The sequence below is a fragment of the Schistocerca serialis genome, chromosome 2, assembly GCF_023864345.2.
Source record: "Schistocerca serialis cubense isolate TAMUIC-IGC-003099 chromosome 2, iqSchSeri2.2, whole genome shotgun sequence".
In the NCBI taxonomy this organism is placed as follows: domain Eukaryota; kingdom Metazoa; phylum Arthropoda; class Insecta; order Orthoptera; family Acrididae; genus Schistocerca; species Schistocerca serialis.
The window spans coordinates 825,736,236-825,754,807 of record NC_064639.1 but is presented as its reverse complement, the minus strand read 5'-3'; the positions used below and the strand labels follow the sequence as shown (position 1 = coordinate 825,754,807).

At 41.7% G+C, this 18,572-nt stretch overlaps 1 protein-coding gene across 2 annotated transcripts in view; it reads left to right on the top strand.

Moving 5' to 3' along the window:
- The first annotated feature begins 4,925 nt into the window (after positions 1 to 4,925).
- LOC126458075 (juvenile hormone esterase-like) overlaps positions 4,926 to 18,572 on the top strand; it is a 179,036-nt gene continuing 165,389 nt past the window's right edge. For both annotated transcript variants that reach the window (XM_050094890.1, XM_050094889.1), the window contains exon 1: positions 4,926 to 5,160. In XM_050094890.1, the coding sequence (XP_049950847.1) occupies positions 4,939 to 5,160 (222 nt within the window). In that variant the 5' untranslated portion in view covers positions 4,926 to 4,938. The remainder of the gene's footprint in view (positions 5,161 to 18,572) is intronic.

Here is an 18,572-nt window from a genome sequence, read left to right as displayed (position 1 = left end):
GATCACTGAACCGCCATTTCCTCTGAGAGAATCGCCCCCCCAAAAAGGCGCATCAAGTACCTCGTAAATACCTCGAAAACGTTGACCGTCGTTTATTCAGAAACTGTCGAGTACCTTTGGGTAAGCTGATACACGCGTTCGCTTATTTTGACTCCTCTTCCATTGAGAAATGTTCTGAGAACCGGGGTTACAGCACTTCCCGTGTTCTCCTCGTAAGACCATTACATGGCATGAGTGGTGGATTTTCAGAAGAGAGTACCCGTTTCAGGTGCTCTGCAGTATGGATAACAAGTGCATGACAGCTTGCGATGAAATGGCGCGGCAACTGGAAACGTACTCCAAAGTTGAAGTTCGCGGGACTGCACGATTCTTGTCGGAAAACGTCTAAGCTGCACATAGATTCACGCGGTATATGGATCAAACGCAACGTCACGTCCAGCCGAAGTGAAATGGTGCCAATCAACCACAGACTATAATATCCAGATGTAAAACTATACGTCAACAGAACAAACAATCCTGTTCCGGGAAAAGCCATGTATAACGCTATTATTCTGGGAATATTGCAAATATTGGGCCTATCTGTCGTATAATGTCAGCCCTTTTACAGGATTGGACCATAACGAATGACTAATTGATGTGGAAATCAGAGTATTTTCCTTAGAGTTTGCTAGCTGTTAGAAAGAAATGCAGTAAAATGGAATAATACTGAATCTAGGACCTTTCTGTACCAAGTTCATTAAGTGGTTTGCTTAATAGATTTACGGTTCCCAGCCTATCTAGGGAAAGAAATGATTTTTCCAACTGTTCCCTAACTTTAATTTCATAAATAAATATAACTTTTCAGGATATGGTTCTAAGAAAGACGCAGGAATCTTTTAGCTACTACATCCACTTGCATATATAGTGTTGATCTAGAAAGACCACGAATTCCTAGTCATCACTATGTGCTGAAAAGAAATCTAGCCACGGGGACTTCTATGTTTGGAATTTTGTTTAATCAACAAATTAAAGACTTAAATGTTCTAATAGCATAATACACATATTTGAATTTATTAAGAGACTTTGTTTATATCTTTCTCTTAACAATGGGCCTGTCAAAAGCCAAAGGAAGGGTGTGGTCACTCTGTATTCTCATTCAATAATTTTATGCCTGCCTACGTCAGTGTTAGCGACCCACAAACGCAATTTTCTTTTAGAACTCATTGTACTTTACTGAATTTCATTTACAACTGAAAGAGGTTTATCTTTAATTTATTCAAGACTTATTGACTTACTTTCACTTTACTTGTTGCCAGAAAGAGAGTAAGAATATTAAAACTGTTAAACTCGTCTAAAAACATCTACTTCAGTACTTAAACAAACTTACACTTCAGCACTTCTGTTATGTAAATCATACATTACTTTTACCTTCACTTTAAATATTAGTTCACAACAATTATTTTCAAACATTTATTCAAAGATGAAAATTAGTGCTTGTAGATACTGAATAACGCACTTCAAGTGTTTTTATAGCAGGTTTACTCGCAATAATCAAACACCAGGAATGGACCCTGTATAGGTCAATAATTAGGAATGAAACAACAGGGTGGACCCAATTTTATGTTTAACGTAATAATAATTCAAAAAGTCAATTTTGAATTAATGGTTCACGTTTCTACAATTGTAATTATACAGTTGGCTGTTGGATGTGACGGATGTGACGGATAGTAACGGCGGCTGCACTGCCCATGGTACGGATTACAAATTTCTTGAAGTATGGGCTAGCTAATTCTTCTTGGCGTCGTTTTAACGTCCATAACATAGCCCAAAAACTTGTACCAAAGCCGTAATAATTCTGCAGTCGACATCCGAGGCTACTGTGCAACAATTTCCAGGCAAGGTATCGCCAACTCCGTCCGAGTGTTGCCTCTTTCACTGCTTCATACAGACTGTATCCTCTCGTTCCCGCTCACTCTACGGGAAAACGTGCAAAAAACCTAAGCCACCTTCTACGCTTCCCACAGTAATTTCCATATAGCACAAAAGCACTCCATCTTTTACATAACATATACCCCACACATTGTCCCTAAGCGTGTACCATTTTTGCAAATGACAACTTGGACAAATATATAAAATCACATACATGAACATTTTCATTTCATTCATGCATGACAGAATACGAGGGTTGGACCTTAAATAGTGGCAACTATTATTCACAACCGATACAAAAGAGTTACACGTTTGTACCTGTTACTATCCTTCAAAGAAGTCACAAGTGTTGTGTAGAACCCGTTGCCAGCTATGTGGATGACGCAGTATACCGTTAGCAGAGCCTGTCCGTTGATGGTGCGGCTGGAGCGGTCTAATGTTATGGCGATTCTCGTGTACGACTGTGATGGTTCAAATGGCTCTCAGCGCTGTGGGACTTAACTTCTGAGGTCATCAGTCCCCTAGCACTTAGAACTACTTAAATCTAACTAACCTAAGGACATCACACACATCCATGCCCGAGGCAGGATTCGAAGCTGCGACCGTAGCGGTCACGCGCTTCCAGGCTGTAGCGCCTAGAACCGCTCGGCCACTTCGGTCGGCGACTGTGATGGTGTTATCGTAACGCATTACGTTCCTCCACGGCAGACCATCAATGCACAGTATTACTGCTCGTTTTTGGAGCATCACCTGCGACCAGCTTTACGAAAGAAGCGGCGACACTTATTGAACAACCCACCCATCATTTTGGGGCGCATACAGCGCAAGCTGTAGCTGTTCTGTTCGGTCGTTGGGTCTGCGAAGTACTGTACCATCCACCATACTACCCGGACTTAAGTCCTTGTGACTTTGATTTGATTCCGAAGATGAAGGAACCACTTCGTGTCATTCGCTTCAGAACTGTTCCAGAGATTCGACAGGCAGTAGACCGCTCCATTCGCACCATCAACAGAACAGGCTCTGCTAACGGTATACTACACCTTCCACATCGCTGGAAACGGGTTCTACACAACGCTGGTGACTACTTTGAAGGACAGTAACAGGTGGAAACGTGTAACTCTTTTGTATCGGTTGTGAATAAGTAGTTGCCACTATTTAAGTTCCAAACCTCGTATTATTTACTAATACATTTCACTCATTTTTTTACATAAGTTACAAATATACACTAGCAGACAACACTAACATCACGTATATCACATTTTTCACATAGTCTTTCATGTCACAGTTATGTTGCGGCAAATTTTAGATGCAATTTTTTAAATGTAGATGACTGATTGAATAATAGTGTTGTACAATCGAGGAACTGAACTGGAGCAGTCGTAGATTGACTATAGCGAGCATTGCTCCGCATGTGTGCATCCCAATAGACAGTGCTCATTCCATCGTCCGAGGTCATTGCAGGAAAAATTCCACTTATGCCTGGTTCCGTAATCACTGTCATCTGCACACAATGGTGACGTCTTTGGACTTTCTTGGGCGTCACTCCGTCGAAGTAAATGATTTACTAAGTCGCATCATTAAGGGCGACGAGACGTGGATCCACTATTTAACGCTTGCAACAAAGAGAGCGTCTCCGCGGAAGAAATACAAAGTTGCAACATCAGCAGGGAAGCTCGTGCCCATCGTTTCCTTCGACTGGGAAGGATTTGTGTGCACAGAGGTTATAGCAAAGCGCACAACCGTTAATACCGATTCGTACTGTGCCAGGCTGACATCGCTGCGCGTTCGCCCCTGGTAGCTGAGTGGTCAGCGCATACCTAACGGCCCGGGTTCGATTCCCGGCTGGGTCGGAGATTTTCTCCGCACAGGGACTGAGTGTTGTGCCCATCATCATTTCATCCCCACCGACACGCAAGTCGCCGAAGTGGCGTCAACTCGAAAGTCTTGCACGAGGCGAACGGTCTATCCGACGGGAGGCCCTAGTCACACGGCATTTCCATTTCCATCGCTGCGCAACGCCGTAAAGAGCAAGAGGCGTGGGAAATCTCCTACACAACAATGTAACGGCGCGCACAGTGCAAGGTTTGCATCAACGTTTTCGATGGGAGGTTTGGAAGCATCCGCCATACAGTCCATATCTTGCACCATGCAAGTTCCATCTAAAACATCGGGGGCGGGAGGGAGGGGGTGGAAGAGGTTTTCCATCTAGGAAGACGTTCACATAGCAGTTATCGAATAACTTGGTGACCAAAGAGCAGGTTTCTATCGCCGACGAACTGAACGATTGGGAAAACGCTGCGACCGTCGGTTATAGAGACTTGCTGACCGTGTGTGTGTGTCACTTTGAAATGTAATGCAACATTCAATAAAAGTTACTTGATCTCGTATGATAACGTGTAACTTACCTTTTGAAGGGCTCTCGTATATTGTGAAATGAAATGAATAGCTTGGCCGTCGTGAAAATCATTGAAGATGAAATGAGGTGAAATGATATCAGGGCAAACCGTTAAAATTTTCTGAACTTGCAGTGTAATGAACGAGTCCACATCATTCACAGACAGGCAAACAGGTCGTACATTTCTCTGTCTCATTCCTCCTTTTCCTCTGTACATGTGGATGTGTGTGTGTGTGTGTGTGTGTGTGTAATTTATGAGTACATTTTGTTAACAGCCAGCAAAGATAAGAGGTAGTGGTTACTTCTAGGAATCCGTTTCCTTATTGTTTTCCCGCTTTTCACTCACCGTCTGTGTGATAAAGCTAGACCCAAACTGTATATTTACGGACGACAACCATTTATCAGCATTGCTTGTTGCATACGATGACAACGGAGCGGTCCTGATATAGAAAACTTAACAAACTTACAAAGAATAGACCCATATTCCCTGTCTGCTCATTAGTCACTAACCTTTTCGTGTAGTGTGACAGTGGGCGGATCACAGGCAAGTGATAGAAAGAAGATGGGAAGCCCCTGGCAAGGTCGCCCTCCAGTACTTAAAACCAAACGCCAGTACCGGATGTAGCAGACTTGCCATGGCGCATCACAGAAGCGCCATGTCCGCCTCGTGGCAGCCGCTAGTAATTATGCTGCTAGCACCTCTGACTTGTCTGGCGACGTGTGGCAATCGGCCGATCGCCTCCACGCCTCTGGGACAAGTTCTGGGTTCGACGCTGACGACGCTCGACGGCAAAAACTTCTCAGCCTTCCGTGGAATACGCTACGCTAAGGCGCCTGTTGGTGACTTGCGCTTCAAGGTACGCATGTACTTCTACAGCCATACTCTGCAAACCACGGTGACTTGCATGTCACAGGATACTCTTTCCCATTCTATTCACGTATGGAGTGCGGAAAAAGTGACCGCTTAAACATCTCTGTGCGCGCTGCCGTTAATATAATCTTGTCTTCGGGAGTTCTTTGGGGGAGATTAAGTATATTCCCAGATTAATCACGTAAAGTTGGTTCCAGAAACTTTCTAAGCAGACTTTCAAGGGATAGCTTGCACCTGTCTTCAAGAATCTGTCAGTTCAGTTCTTTCGGCACTTACGTGGGTCAAAGAAACCTGTATCCATTTGTGCTGCCCTTCTCTATAACGATCATTATCCCCAGTTGGCCCTATTTGGAGCCGGCCAGGATGGCCGAGCGGTTCTAGGCGCTTCAGTCTGGAACCGCGCGACCGCTACGGTCGCAAGTTCGAATTCTGCCTCGGGCATGGATGTGTGCGCTGTCCTTAGGTTGGTTAGGTTTAAGTAGTTCCAAGTTCTAGGGGACTGATGACCTCAGAAGTTAAGTCCCATAGAGCTCAAAGCCATTTGAACCCTATTTGGTATGGGTCCCAAACACTTGAGCAATATCCTAGAATGGATCACACTAGATTTTCGTAAGTGGTTTCCTTTGTAGACTGGTTGCATTTCCTTAGTATTCTACCAATAAAACAAAGTTTGCCACCTGCTTACCTCCGAATGAGCCTATATGAGCGTTTCATTTCATATCCCTACAAGTGTTACATTCAGTTATTTGAATGAGCTGTCCGATTCCAACTGTGTCTGTTTGATATTGTAGTCATACGATACTCCATTTTCTCGTTTTGAGAAGAGACAGTTTCACGTTTTTTGAACAGTTGCCAATCTTTCCACCACTTCCAAATTTTACCAAGATCCGACTGAATATATGTGTAGCTTCTGTCAGACAGTACTTCATTATGGACACATCATACGTGCAAAGTCTGAATTTATGAGCAGAACCTCCGTATTCCTTACCTTATCAGTTCATCTAATTTTCAACATTCGTCTGCAGCATCACATCTCAAATGCTTCGCTTCTCCTCTTATCCAGTTTTCACACAGTCTCTGTTAGGTCAGTAATAAAAAACATGAACAGCAATGGTCTCAACACAAACCCCAGGATCACACCTGAAGTTTCTTCTACAACTGTCAGTGTCTCCCCATCCAAGATAACATGCTGCGTCCTCCCTACCAAAATATTCCCAGTCCAGTCACAAACTTCGTTTGATGCTGCATACGATAATAAGCGTAGATGCGGTATTGGGTCAAATGATTTTCGGAAATCGAGAAAAACTGCATCTACCTGACTGCGTTGATACATGGCTACCCCGCGCGAAGCCTGGGGGAGAGGCGGCCCCCTGTTGCCCATAGGTATGATAGGTATGGGTGCCGTTCTTGCAGGATAACATCGCTGTAGTCAAAAATTGGAAGTACAAGTGTTTTTGTACAAGTTTATTTTTTAAGTCAAGAGCAAGAGCTTTTTATACGAGGGTTGAGAGAAAGTAAGTTCCGATCGGTCGCGAAATGGAAACCACAGTGTAAATCAGAAATGTTTTATCTACAACTGTTAGCTGCAGCTTCCATCCACTGTTCTAGATAGTCACCACTTTGACTTAGACATTTGTCGTAGTGTTGTACCAACTTTCCAGTACCCTCGTCGTAGAAGGCAGCCGCCTGTGTTTCCCGCCAATTCTCTACGCTCATCTATAGCTCGTTGTCTGTGCGAAAATGTTGTCTCCATAGCCAGTAGTTAATGTGAGCAGAAATTAAACACGTAGGGAGCCAATTACGGGCTATAGTGCGAGTGATCGAACACTTCCCATCGAAAACGCTGCAGGAGCATTTTCATTGCGACCGAGAATTGTCACGAAGTAGGAACCGTATGACAGTTCTGTAATGTGGGCTGCATAACATCAGGCGAAATCTCTGACCAGGACCTCGTACTTGGCGGGAGACGCTATTTTCTACGCATCTTTATGTGCTCACCATGCGCTAAGAACTGAAAGGAGCGAAGTGATGCAACCGACAGGCATACTAGAGACGCTGTCGAACACATATGTACAAAGCTTTATTAGATTATCACAGAGGTTTCCATTTCTTGACCGATCGGACCTTACTTTCTGGACAACCCTCGTATTTTGCACAGAATGGGAGCAGCTGATGCTTCTTGTACACTGCAGTTACGTGTTCAGTCCAATTTAGATTTCGTCTATTATTACTCCTAGACTCTTCGATGAAGGAGAGAAAGTTAGTTTTATTGTAAGTTTGTTATGTAATTATATATTACAAGATATAATGGAAATACAAAACTTGCTAATATAAAAGAAAAAGTGCCCCATCAAGGGATAGGTTGGCACTACAAATGGGATCAGTTGTTGAAAACCGCCGTCAGTTTCTTCGGAATCTCCGATATTTTGGAGTACCAGTGGAAGTCTGGTCCACACACAACGATTTGTCTACACATATCACATCTGCACAGACAGATCGTAACATGTGTGTGGACCGTATATTTGGGGAGATACGAGATGTGCAAACCAGGTAGTTGGATTTAAAAGTTTGAACGAAACTGCACAAATCTGCAGGCGCAAATCAGATCTGCGCAGACAAACCATAGCAAGTGAGCAGGAGGTGCCGCAAATCTCTTTCGCAAAATGTGTTTGAGCCAGTTGTTGTTCAGTCTAGTGACTCTCCTCCTTTTGCGCATAATAATTCTAAAACGGTTGACATGTGTTATTACTCTAGACTGAAAAGTTCATTGCTGAGTTTACCGGAAAATGCAGGGTGGTCAGAAAGAGTCTGAAAAGCTTGTAGGGTAGGATGTGCTGAGAAATAGCTGTTAAGAAAAAAATTCGACACATCCGAGTTAATTACGAGGCTGTCCGTAAAGTAAGGTCTCCAACGAGCTCCCGTCGAAATGGAGCCAGCTAGCTTAATCTGACAACAACACCGTGTTATTTGTTTCCCACACCACTATTCTTACCAGTCCCCATCTCTGTGCGACGCTCATTCTTCGCGTAGCAACCGTTAACGATGGAAGGGAAAATCGACGCTCCCACCAAGTGCGAATTGCGTTTTGTGATTAGATTTCTATGGTTTAAGGGGTCAAACCCTATTGGAATCCATCGCCAGCTGACCGATGTCTATAGATAAAAGTGTATGGACGTAAAAAATGTGCTTAAGTGGTGTAGGAAGTTCGCAGACGGCCGTACAAATGTGCACGACGAGGCCGGCCGCGGGCGTCCATTCGTTTCGGACGAGACAGAGACGAAAGCCGAAGACGTTTTGCTTGCGGATCGCCGTGAGACTGTGCGAGAGATTATCTAACTGATAGGGGACGTCTCTAAGACTACCGTGGACAAGATTATGACAAACATTTTGAAATATCACAAGGTGTGCGCCGCGGACGCTCACTGATGAATACGAAAAGCAACGCATCGAAAGTGCCCGCAAGTTTCTGCGCCGTTTCCGGGAAGAGGGTGAGGAATTTCTAGATTCAGTTGTAACCGAGGAGTCCACTACTTCACGCCAGAGACTAAGGAACAATCAAAACAATGGCAGTATTTCAGTTCTCCAAACGTCAAGAAGTTCAAGTAAATGCTGTTAGCGGGGAAGGTGATGGCTTCAGTATTCTAGGATAGGAAAAGCGTTCTGCTGGTCGATTACCTGGAAAGAGGTACAACAATCAACGCGGCATGGTACTGCGACACATTGAAAAACTACGCCGGGCTATACAGAACAAAAGGAGGGGTCGACTGACAAAGGGATTTCGTTTGTACCATCACAACGCCCGCTCTCACGTCGCCCGCAATATGTCAGATCTCATCGCCATATTCGGGTGGGAAATGATTGACAATCCTCCATACAGCCCTGATTTGGCTCCCAGTGACTGCTATTTGTCCCCCCAACTTGAAACATCACTTGGGGGAATGAAATCCAATCCTTCCTTCATGAATAGGGGAAATCGGATGGGAGGGGGGGGGGGGGGGGGGTTGTGGTATGATGCGGGTATGAAAAAGCTTCCGTAGTGTCTCCAAAAAGGCACCGATCGTGACGGGGACCATGTTGAAAAATAGCTAAAAGTCCAAGCTTTCAGAATTTGTAATTGGTTTTGCAAGAAAATGATGTTTACGATGTGAAAAAGTATTGGAGACCGTAATTTACGGACAACCCTCGTAGCATTGAAGTTAGCCCATCAGGCTGTTGCGCCTGCAAATTCAAGTGGCCGCCAGAGATGCTATCATTAAACGTGTTCTTCGTTTGGTTTCCTGAAACCAAGCACAAGCGCGATACAGCAATTGGACATGGGACTGTTGCAAGGGTCGAATCCGAGCCAAAGGCCGAGCAGTCTCCTGTGCTTTCATCTGCGTTATGACAACTGACTGCTCAGAGTAGCACTTGCAGCCTACGTCTTCAATTGTTTGCCCGATGTCTTCTTCTACATACCCTCCACAGCTCCCTCTAGTATCGTGGAAGTTATTCCCTGATGTCTTAACGGATGTCCTATCATCTTGTCCCTTCCTCTTGTCAGTGTTTTCCAAGCATTCCTTTCCTCTCCGATTATGAGTAGAACCTCCGTATTCCTTACCTTATCAGTTCATCTAATTTTCAACATTCGTCTGCAGCATCACACCTCAAATGCTTCGCTTCTACTCTTTTCCAGTTTTCCCACAGTCCCTGTTTCACTAACATACAATGCTGGGCTCCAAACGTACGAACTGAGAAATTTCTTGCTCAAATTAGAGTGTGTGTTTCATACTAGCAGATTTCCCTTGGCCAGGACTGCCCTTATTGCCGTGCTAGTCTGCTTTTGATGTCCTCTTTGCTCCATCCGTCATTGGTTATTTTGCAGCCTACATAGTAAAATTCGTTAACTTCATCTACTTCGTGATCATCAATACTCATGTTAACTTTCTTGCTGTTCTCATTTCTGCTACTTCTCGTTACTTTCGTCTTTCTTCGATTTACTGTCAATCCATATTCTATACTTATTAGACTGTTCATGCCATTCAGCAGATCATGTAATTCTTCTTCACGTTCACTGAGAATAGCAATGTCGTCAGCGAATTGTATCACTGATATCCTTTCATCTTGAATTTTAATTCCACTCTTGAACCTTCCTTTATATCCCTCGTTGGTTCTTGGATGTATAGACTAAACAATAGGGGCGAAAGACTACACCCTTTTTTATCTGAGCACTTCGTTTTTGGTCTTCAACTCTTATTATTCCCGTATGACTCTTGTACATGTTGTATATTACCCATCTCTCCCTAAAGCTTACCCCTATTATTCTCAGGATTTTGAATATTTTGCACCATTTGACATAATCGATCGCTTTTTCCAGGTGTCTTGAGATTTGTTTAGAGTTGCTTCCATTATCAACCGCAACGGCAGAATTGCCTCTCTACTGCTACCTTTCCCAAAGCCAAACTGACATCTGACACATCCTCAATTTTCTTTTTCATTCATCTGTATATTATCCTTGTCGACAACTTGGATGCATGAGCTATTAAGCTGATTGTACGATAATTCTCGCACTTGTCAGCTCTTGCAATCTGTGGAATTGCGTGGATGATGTTTTTTGAAAGTCGGATGGTATATCGCCAGACTCATACATTCTACACACCAAGTTGAAAAGTCTTTTTGGTACCACTTCTCCCAACGATTTTCGCCATTCTGATGGAGTGCTATCACTTCTGCATTATTTGATCTTAAGTCTTCCAAAGCTCTTTTAAATTCTATTTTTAAAACTGGATCCTCTATCTCTTCTAAATCGACCCCTGTTCCTTCTTCTATCACATCAGACAAATGTTCTCCCTCATAGAGGCCTTCAACTTATTCTTTTCTCGAATCCACTCTCTCTTCTGCATTTAACTCTTAATGTTATCATCCTTGCTTTTAATTTCACCGAAGGTCGTTTTGACTTTCCTATACTGAGTCAGTCCTCTCGACAATAATGTCTTTTTCGATTTCTTCGCATTTTTTTATGGACCCCTTTCGTCTTAGCTTCCCTCCACTTTCTGTTTATTTCATTCCTCAGCGATTTGTATTTCTGTATTCCTGAATTTCCCTGAACATTTTTGTACTTCCTTCTTTCATTAGTCAACTTAAGTATTTCTTCTGTTACCCACGGTTTCTTTGCAGTTACCATCTTTGAACCCATGTTTTTCTTTCTAACTTATGTGATTCCCCTTTTTAGAGAGACTTCAGCCTGCTCTTCATCACTAGTTCATTGTGATCTGAGTCTATATCTGCTTCTGGTATACCTTATAATCCGGTATCGATTTCAGAATCTCTGTCTGACCACGATGTACTCTAACTGCAATCTTCCTGTATCTCCCAGCATTTTACAAGTACACCTTCTCCTCTTATGATTCTTGAGCAAATTTTTCACTATCAGTAGCTGAAGTTTATGGCAGAACTCAATAAGTCTTTGTCCTCTTTCATTCTTAGTACTGAGCCCATAGTCTCCTGTAACCCTTTCTTCCACTCCTTTCCCTACAGCCGCATTCCAGTCCCTCATGACTGTTAGATTTTCGTCTCCCTTTACGTGTTGTATTACCTGTTCAGTATCCTCATATACTTTCTCTATCTCTTCGTCTTCAGACTGCGATGTCAGCATGTATAATTGAACTATCGTCGTCGGTGTTGGCTTGTTGTCTATTCTCATGACAACAACCCTATCTGAACTGTCCACAGTAACTCACTCTCTGCCCCACATTCCTATTCATAACGAATCCTACACCCGTTATATCGTTTTCTGTCTCTGTTGATATTACAATATATACTCATCTGACCGGATTCGCTTGTCTTCTTTCCATTTCACTTCACTGATCCCCACTATATCTTGATTGAGGATGTCAAATTAAACACCTTTCAGCCGGTAGTTTTCAAACTTATTTTATTGGGCAACCAGTTTCAGCGTTTTACTACGCCATCTTCAGGCCCCTGAGAGACGTGTAGGAATAATCTACTTCGCTTCTGATCAAAACAGGGCCAGCAATACAGGTGTTAGTAGATATTTGTCACAGTGACCACTTAAACCATCACATGCCTACTGAAACTGGTTGCCAATAAAATAAGGTTGAAAATCGATGGCTAAAAGGTGTTTAATTTGACATTCTCTCGAACAGCCGAGTCTCACAACCATCACTAGAGAGATGGACATGCAGAGAATATCTACGAGGGTTGAAACTTTAACAGTGGCAACTATTTATTTGCAGCTCGTACAAAATAGACACGTGTTTCAAAGTTTTCCTGGCCTTCAAAGTAGTCACCAGCATTGTGTATAACCCGTTGCCAGCGATGTGGAAGTCGTAGGATACTCTTAGCAGTGCCAATTGTGTTGACAGCTCTATTGCCCGACGAATTTGTAGCCGATGGCTTAAGTCAGGGGAGTGCAATAGGTGGTATAGCACTTAGCAGCCCCATATGTCAAACAAATCAGTAACAGCTTGCACTGTACGTGCTTGAGCATTGCCCTGCAAAATGATGATCAAGTCCTGCAGAAAGTGTCTTCACTTCTGCTCTTAGCTCGTCGTAGGTTGTGTTCCAAAAATTAACAGCATAGAGATAGAAGTGATGACACTTTCTGCAGGACTTGAACATCATTTTTCAGGACAATCCTCAAGCATGTACAGTGCAAGCTGTTACCGATTTGTTTGACTGATGAGGCTGCTAAGTGTTATACCACCTACTGCACTTCCCTGACTTAAGCCCTGGTGAGTTCATCTCGATTTCTAAACTGAAGGAAACGCTTCACAGCATTTGCTTCAGTACTGCTACAAATTCGTCGAGCAATAAACCGTGCCGCTCGAACTGTCAACACAACTGGCACTGCTAAGAGTATCCTACGACTTCCACATAGTTGGCAACGGTTACACACAATGCTCGTGACTAAAGGCCAGTAAAACTTTTAAACACGTATCTATTTTCCACGAGCTGTAATAAATAGTTACCACTATTAAAGTTCCAACCCTCGTAGATTGAGTCTTTGCATTTCCCTTTCCAGATTTTCTAGCTTTACTGACGCATTCAAGCTTGACATTTCAGACCCTGACTCGTCGAACGTTATCCTTTCCTTGGTCACCTCCCCCTTGGATCATCATAATGATACTTTTTCAATTACAGGCCACATATCCTATAGATACACATTATGTGTCCTTAATGCAGTGGTTTCCGTTGCCATCTGCTTCCTCATGCCGTTGATCATTGCTGATTATTCCGCCTTTAGGGGCAGTTTCCCGCCCCAGGAGCAAGAGAGTGCCCTGATCCTCAGGTATCCTGGCACCGATGCTGATTATTATTCAAAGTATAAGCAATTGGGGGGGGGGGGGTGGGAGAAGGTGTTCGAACCTGGGACCGTGGTCGTTTTGATTACTAATCAAAGGCGCTACCCTTTCACCATGGGTTATCATCTCCCCTATTTTGCGATAATATAGAAAGAGCTGCCCTTCTTTGAAACTTTTCAATGTCCTCCGTCAGTCCCATCTGATGCAGATCCCACACCTCGTAACAGTACTCCAGAACAGTAGACCTCTTTACTAGGCCTTTTGCATTTTCTAAGTGTTCTGCCAATAAATCGTAGTTTTGGTTCGCCTTTCCCACAATATTAACTAATGGATTGTTCCAATTTAAGTCATTAGTAATTGAAATCCCTAAGTATTTAATTGAATTTACAACCTATAGATTTACCTGATTTATCATGTAACCGAAATTTAGCGGATTTCTTTTAGTACTCATGTGGATGACTTTACACTTCATTATCTATAGTCTATTGCCACTTTTTACACCAAACAGATATTTTCTCTAATGTTACATAATTGAGGTACTTTAATCGCCTTCGTTAAATCCTTCTTCAGAATAGTGTAGATAGCTTTGCATGTATTATGTAGGTTGCTTTGAAATTGCAGAACAAAGTTTTAATACTTTAAAACCTCAGCCTCGCGTCAGGAATCGTAATGTTGCTGCAGCCGGTCATGTGCTGAATTTTCTTTCGTCACATAAGTATTTTATCTTAGTATGTCAGGAGTTATGAGCGTGAATTGATATTTGTATGTCTCCAAGTCCATTCACAAATAATCTCGCCAGACGTCAAGTTCGCCAAGTATGGTAACTCGCGAAGTAAATTAATATAATCCGACAGATGGCGGCCAGGAATGATTCAAAAGGAGAATCTGTCCCTCGAAGCTTACTGGGTAGTGACGTCAAAATGACATGCTTTCCATAAAAGTTGATGCTACCACGCAACATGCTTCGAATGACACTTGCTTCTCCCACAAATATACGCTGTTTCAAAATGAAAGCACACTGAAGATCTTTCGAAGACACGTCGTTATTGGCACAATTTCTGTAATAAACTGACGAAAATTGGTTGCTAAAAAATTGGCGTATTTTGTCGTTTTCGTATTGTAACTTGCGTACTATGACAGTATGCCATTTCATGACAACGGCACAGTGAAGATTTAATATAAACACGTCACTCCTGGTACGATTTGTTATAATTAAATGACAGTGAATGACATACCGGCGGTAAGGCCTTCAGGAGATCCTAAGATGAAAGACAGTGTTAGAAGCGGAGTGGAAGAGGCGTGGAGGTACAAAGTTGAATGTATTGTGTTCGCATCCTGTTGCTCTGAAATATTTTTTACATACTTTCACATTTGTAAAAGATTATGGGGATTCCTTATTGAATTAATGGTCGTATGTTCTGTAATATTCAATGTTATACACATATAAAAGCACTCTCTCTCAGGAGCGAGTTTATTCGATTTTGTGAACATGACAGGAAATATGGACGAATAAATTTCAACAACGACCTTCTTATCCACATCCACAACCACATCGAAAAAGCGGAGACAACGTTATAATGAATGTTATAATTGAGATACTGATATAAGAAGTTTCATAGCACATTCATTAGCAAATACATTATATAAAGTACTACAGTTGTGTGATAGCTTTCGCTTTTTCAGTCAGATTGTAACAGCTCTGATTCATTTTCTGCCAGAGCAATTACATTCGGTTTTGGATTCAATGCGTACATTCACTGTTCCTGGAGTATGTGCACTAAAAGTGCATTTCATTACTCAGGTACGCAGAATACGTAATATTCTGGAAATATAGCTGGATGGTATATATAGAATGAACCAATGGACACAATATAATTTATTCGAATATGACAACACATTACTTTACAATTGAACTATATGCTTTTCTTTCTGGATTGACGTCAAAATGAAACGTCTAATTGTTCTGGAAGAAAAAAGCCGATGTCATATGTTGCAAAGTACACAGTTTAGTCTCATTAAAAAACCAATCTTGTTCCATAACTCTAAAGTGCGCATCATTTACGACGGCGGCCGAGTTTAGGTTCGTTCTGCGCATCTGACGTCACAAAACAGTCAGCCAATGAAGAGAGAACGACGTTGCCAGAACTGGACTGCAGTGCAGAGCACCGACGAGTGTCTTCAGTTTTAGAAACGTTCAGTCATAAATAAAGTAACTGACCAAAAGCAATGTCTTGATAGCAGACTTTCTATAAAAGAAAGTTCGGAAAAAGCATTCTTTATACCAGTTGCTTCATATTCTATTAATTAATTAAACCAAACAAGCAATTAGCCTCCTAATTCAGGCGATAGCAGGGAAATTCATTCTCACTAACCACTTTTTCGCAATAAAGAACAGCGGTAATTGTTTATTTCCTATTGTACTTATACGAAACGTGAGTAATTCATGGCCATACCAACAGTGTTTGTCGGTATTTTGGATGCTTGTTTAAACTCCTCCAGGAATATTGTTCATTGCCAAGCTGCGGTAGTGTAATGATTAATGTATTCTGCTGCTATGCAAAAGGTTCCAAGTTCAAACCTTGTCTGATGTCTAACATTTTCTTTATTTAAAAACCATATCGAAGTGTTTTACTTCATAAATTTTTTTCGTTTGAATGTAATTTTTCGAAATTTTGTAGTGGCAACTAAAATCGACCATACGGAAAGTATACGCTGTGACTTTTACCTCTGAAAACTGAAAATTTCGTACAATGGTGTACTATATTTAATGCTGCACAATAACTGCGTTGAACATCGAAACAAAATTAAGTCATTTATGGGGGGAAGGTATCAGTCAAGATGTGTAAAAATCAAATTTTTGGGCCAAATAGTTTTTGTGAAATCGAATGATCTTCGTTAACTACGCGCTACCCCCTAAACGTACGTTCTCGAACTATTCTATACTATACTATGGGGCTGCTTCTCTTAGCGCCTACAACTGGCAACGCAGCAATCTCCCGCGTCTGGGCTGGCATGCGCGAGCCGCCAAGATAAAAGAATTGAACTATAGCACTTTATATATATTTACTATTGAATATATGAAACTACGTAATCAGCACATTATTTCCAACATTCATTATTAAGTTATTCGCAGTTAATGAAGATGTGGTCCAGATGACCATTCTTGCAATTTGCTCATCCAGATATCTTTCGTTCCCCTACCGTATCCAGAGGCGGGGTATGAATGTACAACAGTTGAATGTGGAATGGTCCCCACACTGCGCAAGCTACATTTCCTGGGGATGGGGATAACCGCTATAACCGTATCGGTTTTAAATTTAGAAGGATTGCGCACTGTTTATAGAGTGCTAGAAATAACAGATCACTGAAATAAAACTGAGTGTACAGTATTTTCAAAAGTTTGAAGGCAACAGTCAGTGTAGTTCTACTTTATTAAATTACATTTTACACACTACATACTAGCACAAGCGTTTTATTTATACGTTGTGGCCTACTGTGAATTATTACGAACTTGTGCTCCAGTATTGGCGACAGCATTTATTCTAACAAAACTTTCCTAACAATTGTTCGGATCAAGTATTTATAATGGTTTTGATGTGCTTATGTAAGCACATTATATCTCCACAGTTTTTGCAGTTAATGTTAATGTGGTCATGGATCACTGTTGCATCTGTTCACCCACATTCCGTAAAATGTTCATAAATTCGAACACACTCACTCCTGAGAGAGAGTGCACTATATGTGTATAACATCGAATATTACAGAACATATTTCTATTAAATCAATAAGGAAATTCCAGAAGATTTTAGATATGTCAAGGCGCATAAAAAAGTATTGCAGTGCAACAGGACACGTACCTACTCCTTTCGACTTTGTAACTCCACGTTTCTATCCACTGCATTGTGGTGTACTCATATAACTTGTTTCAATGAAGGGTTTCCCAAAGGCTTTTACTACCAATATGTGATTAACTGACATTTACTTTAAAAAAATATTACCAGAGTGACAGGTTTGTGGTAAATCTTCAATAGACTGTTGCCTTGAATGACATACCATCATAAAAGCAACTTCTAGAACTAATACAAGAACAACTAAATACGTCAGTGAAAATGGTGAAATCGAATATGGTCTCTCCAAAGTTCTTCATTTGGCGTCTGCTATAGAGGTTCGCGGTCGCATCGAGTTTTATGGGAGACAAGTTATTTTGTCATCACTTCGTAGTAGGCTTCGAATGGCTCTAGCTGCTCCATAAATTGAAACTGTGTCGTATCCACAAGTGATTTTTGGCAGTTTGTAGCATGCATGGCCGTCTGTGCAGTCAAATTGTTGTTTTGAATTTTTTCGACATTGTGTGCTTCAGACACAACATCTTTATGAACTATGGCTTGAAGCTGAAGATTAGAGCCAACATATTCACTACATTTAGATGCAATATATCGTCCAGAAGACGAGCCCAAATTTCTGAAACCTTTTTTCACTATTGTGTTTACATGTTGAGCCGAGTGAAATACAGCGTATGGAAAACAACTGATCCAGCTTCTGATTTAGTCTACACAATCGCTATTAGAGGTGTAGACAGCTTCATTCTCAGTCTAATGTTCCTATTTTTCCTTTAGTGCACATGAAGTTTGTCCACATGCCTTACAAATTTAATGTCAATAAGATTAACATTACGGAACTGTTAAGGCTTTTTTGGACACTTTTTGACAAATTGCCTGTTGCATTCTGTCTTAGGTTCTTCGACTGATGTTTGTTTCATGATTTTTCTGACATTTCACCAGCATGAGTGGCTGCTGGTGGTGGACTGGCGAAGCTTTGACAATACCAGACACTCATGACTGTGGAACATCAAAACAATGACCAAAAAAACTCAGACGAAGAACCCGAGATAGTAGCCAACAGGCAATTAATCGAGATTAACGCAGTCCAGCATATTTGAAGTTGCTTCTTGTTGTCTCTTTAGAAACAGTAGGCCTATCTGCACTTCTTTTTTCCTTTAGAACTGCTCATCTGTTCATCGATTTACTTTCCTGAGACATTTCATTCAACTACTCCAATTTTGTCCATAATGAAATAAAATGATATGATTGTATGGCAA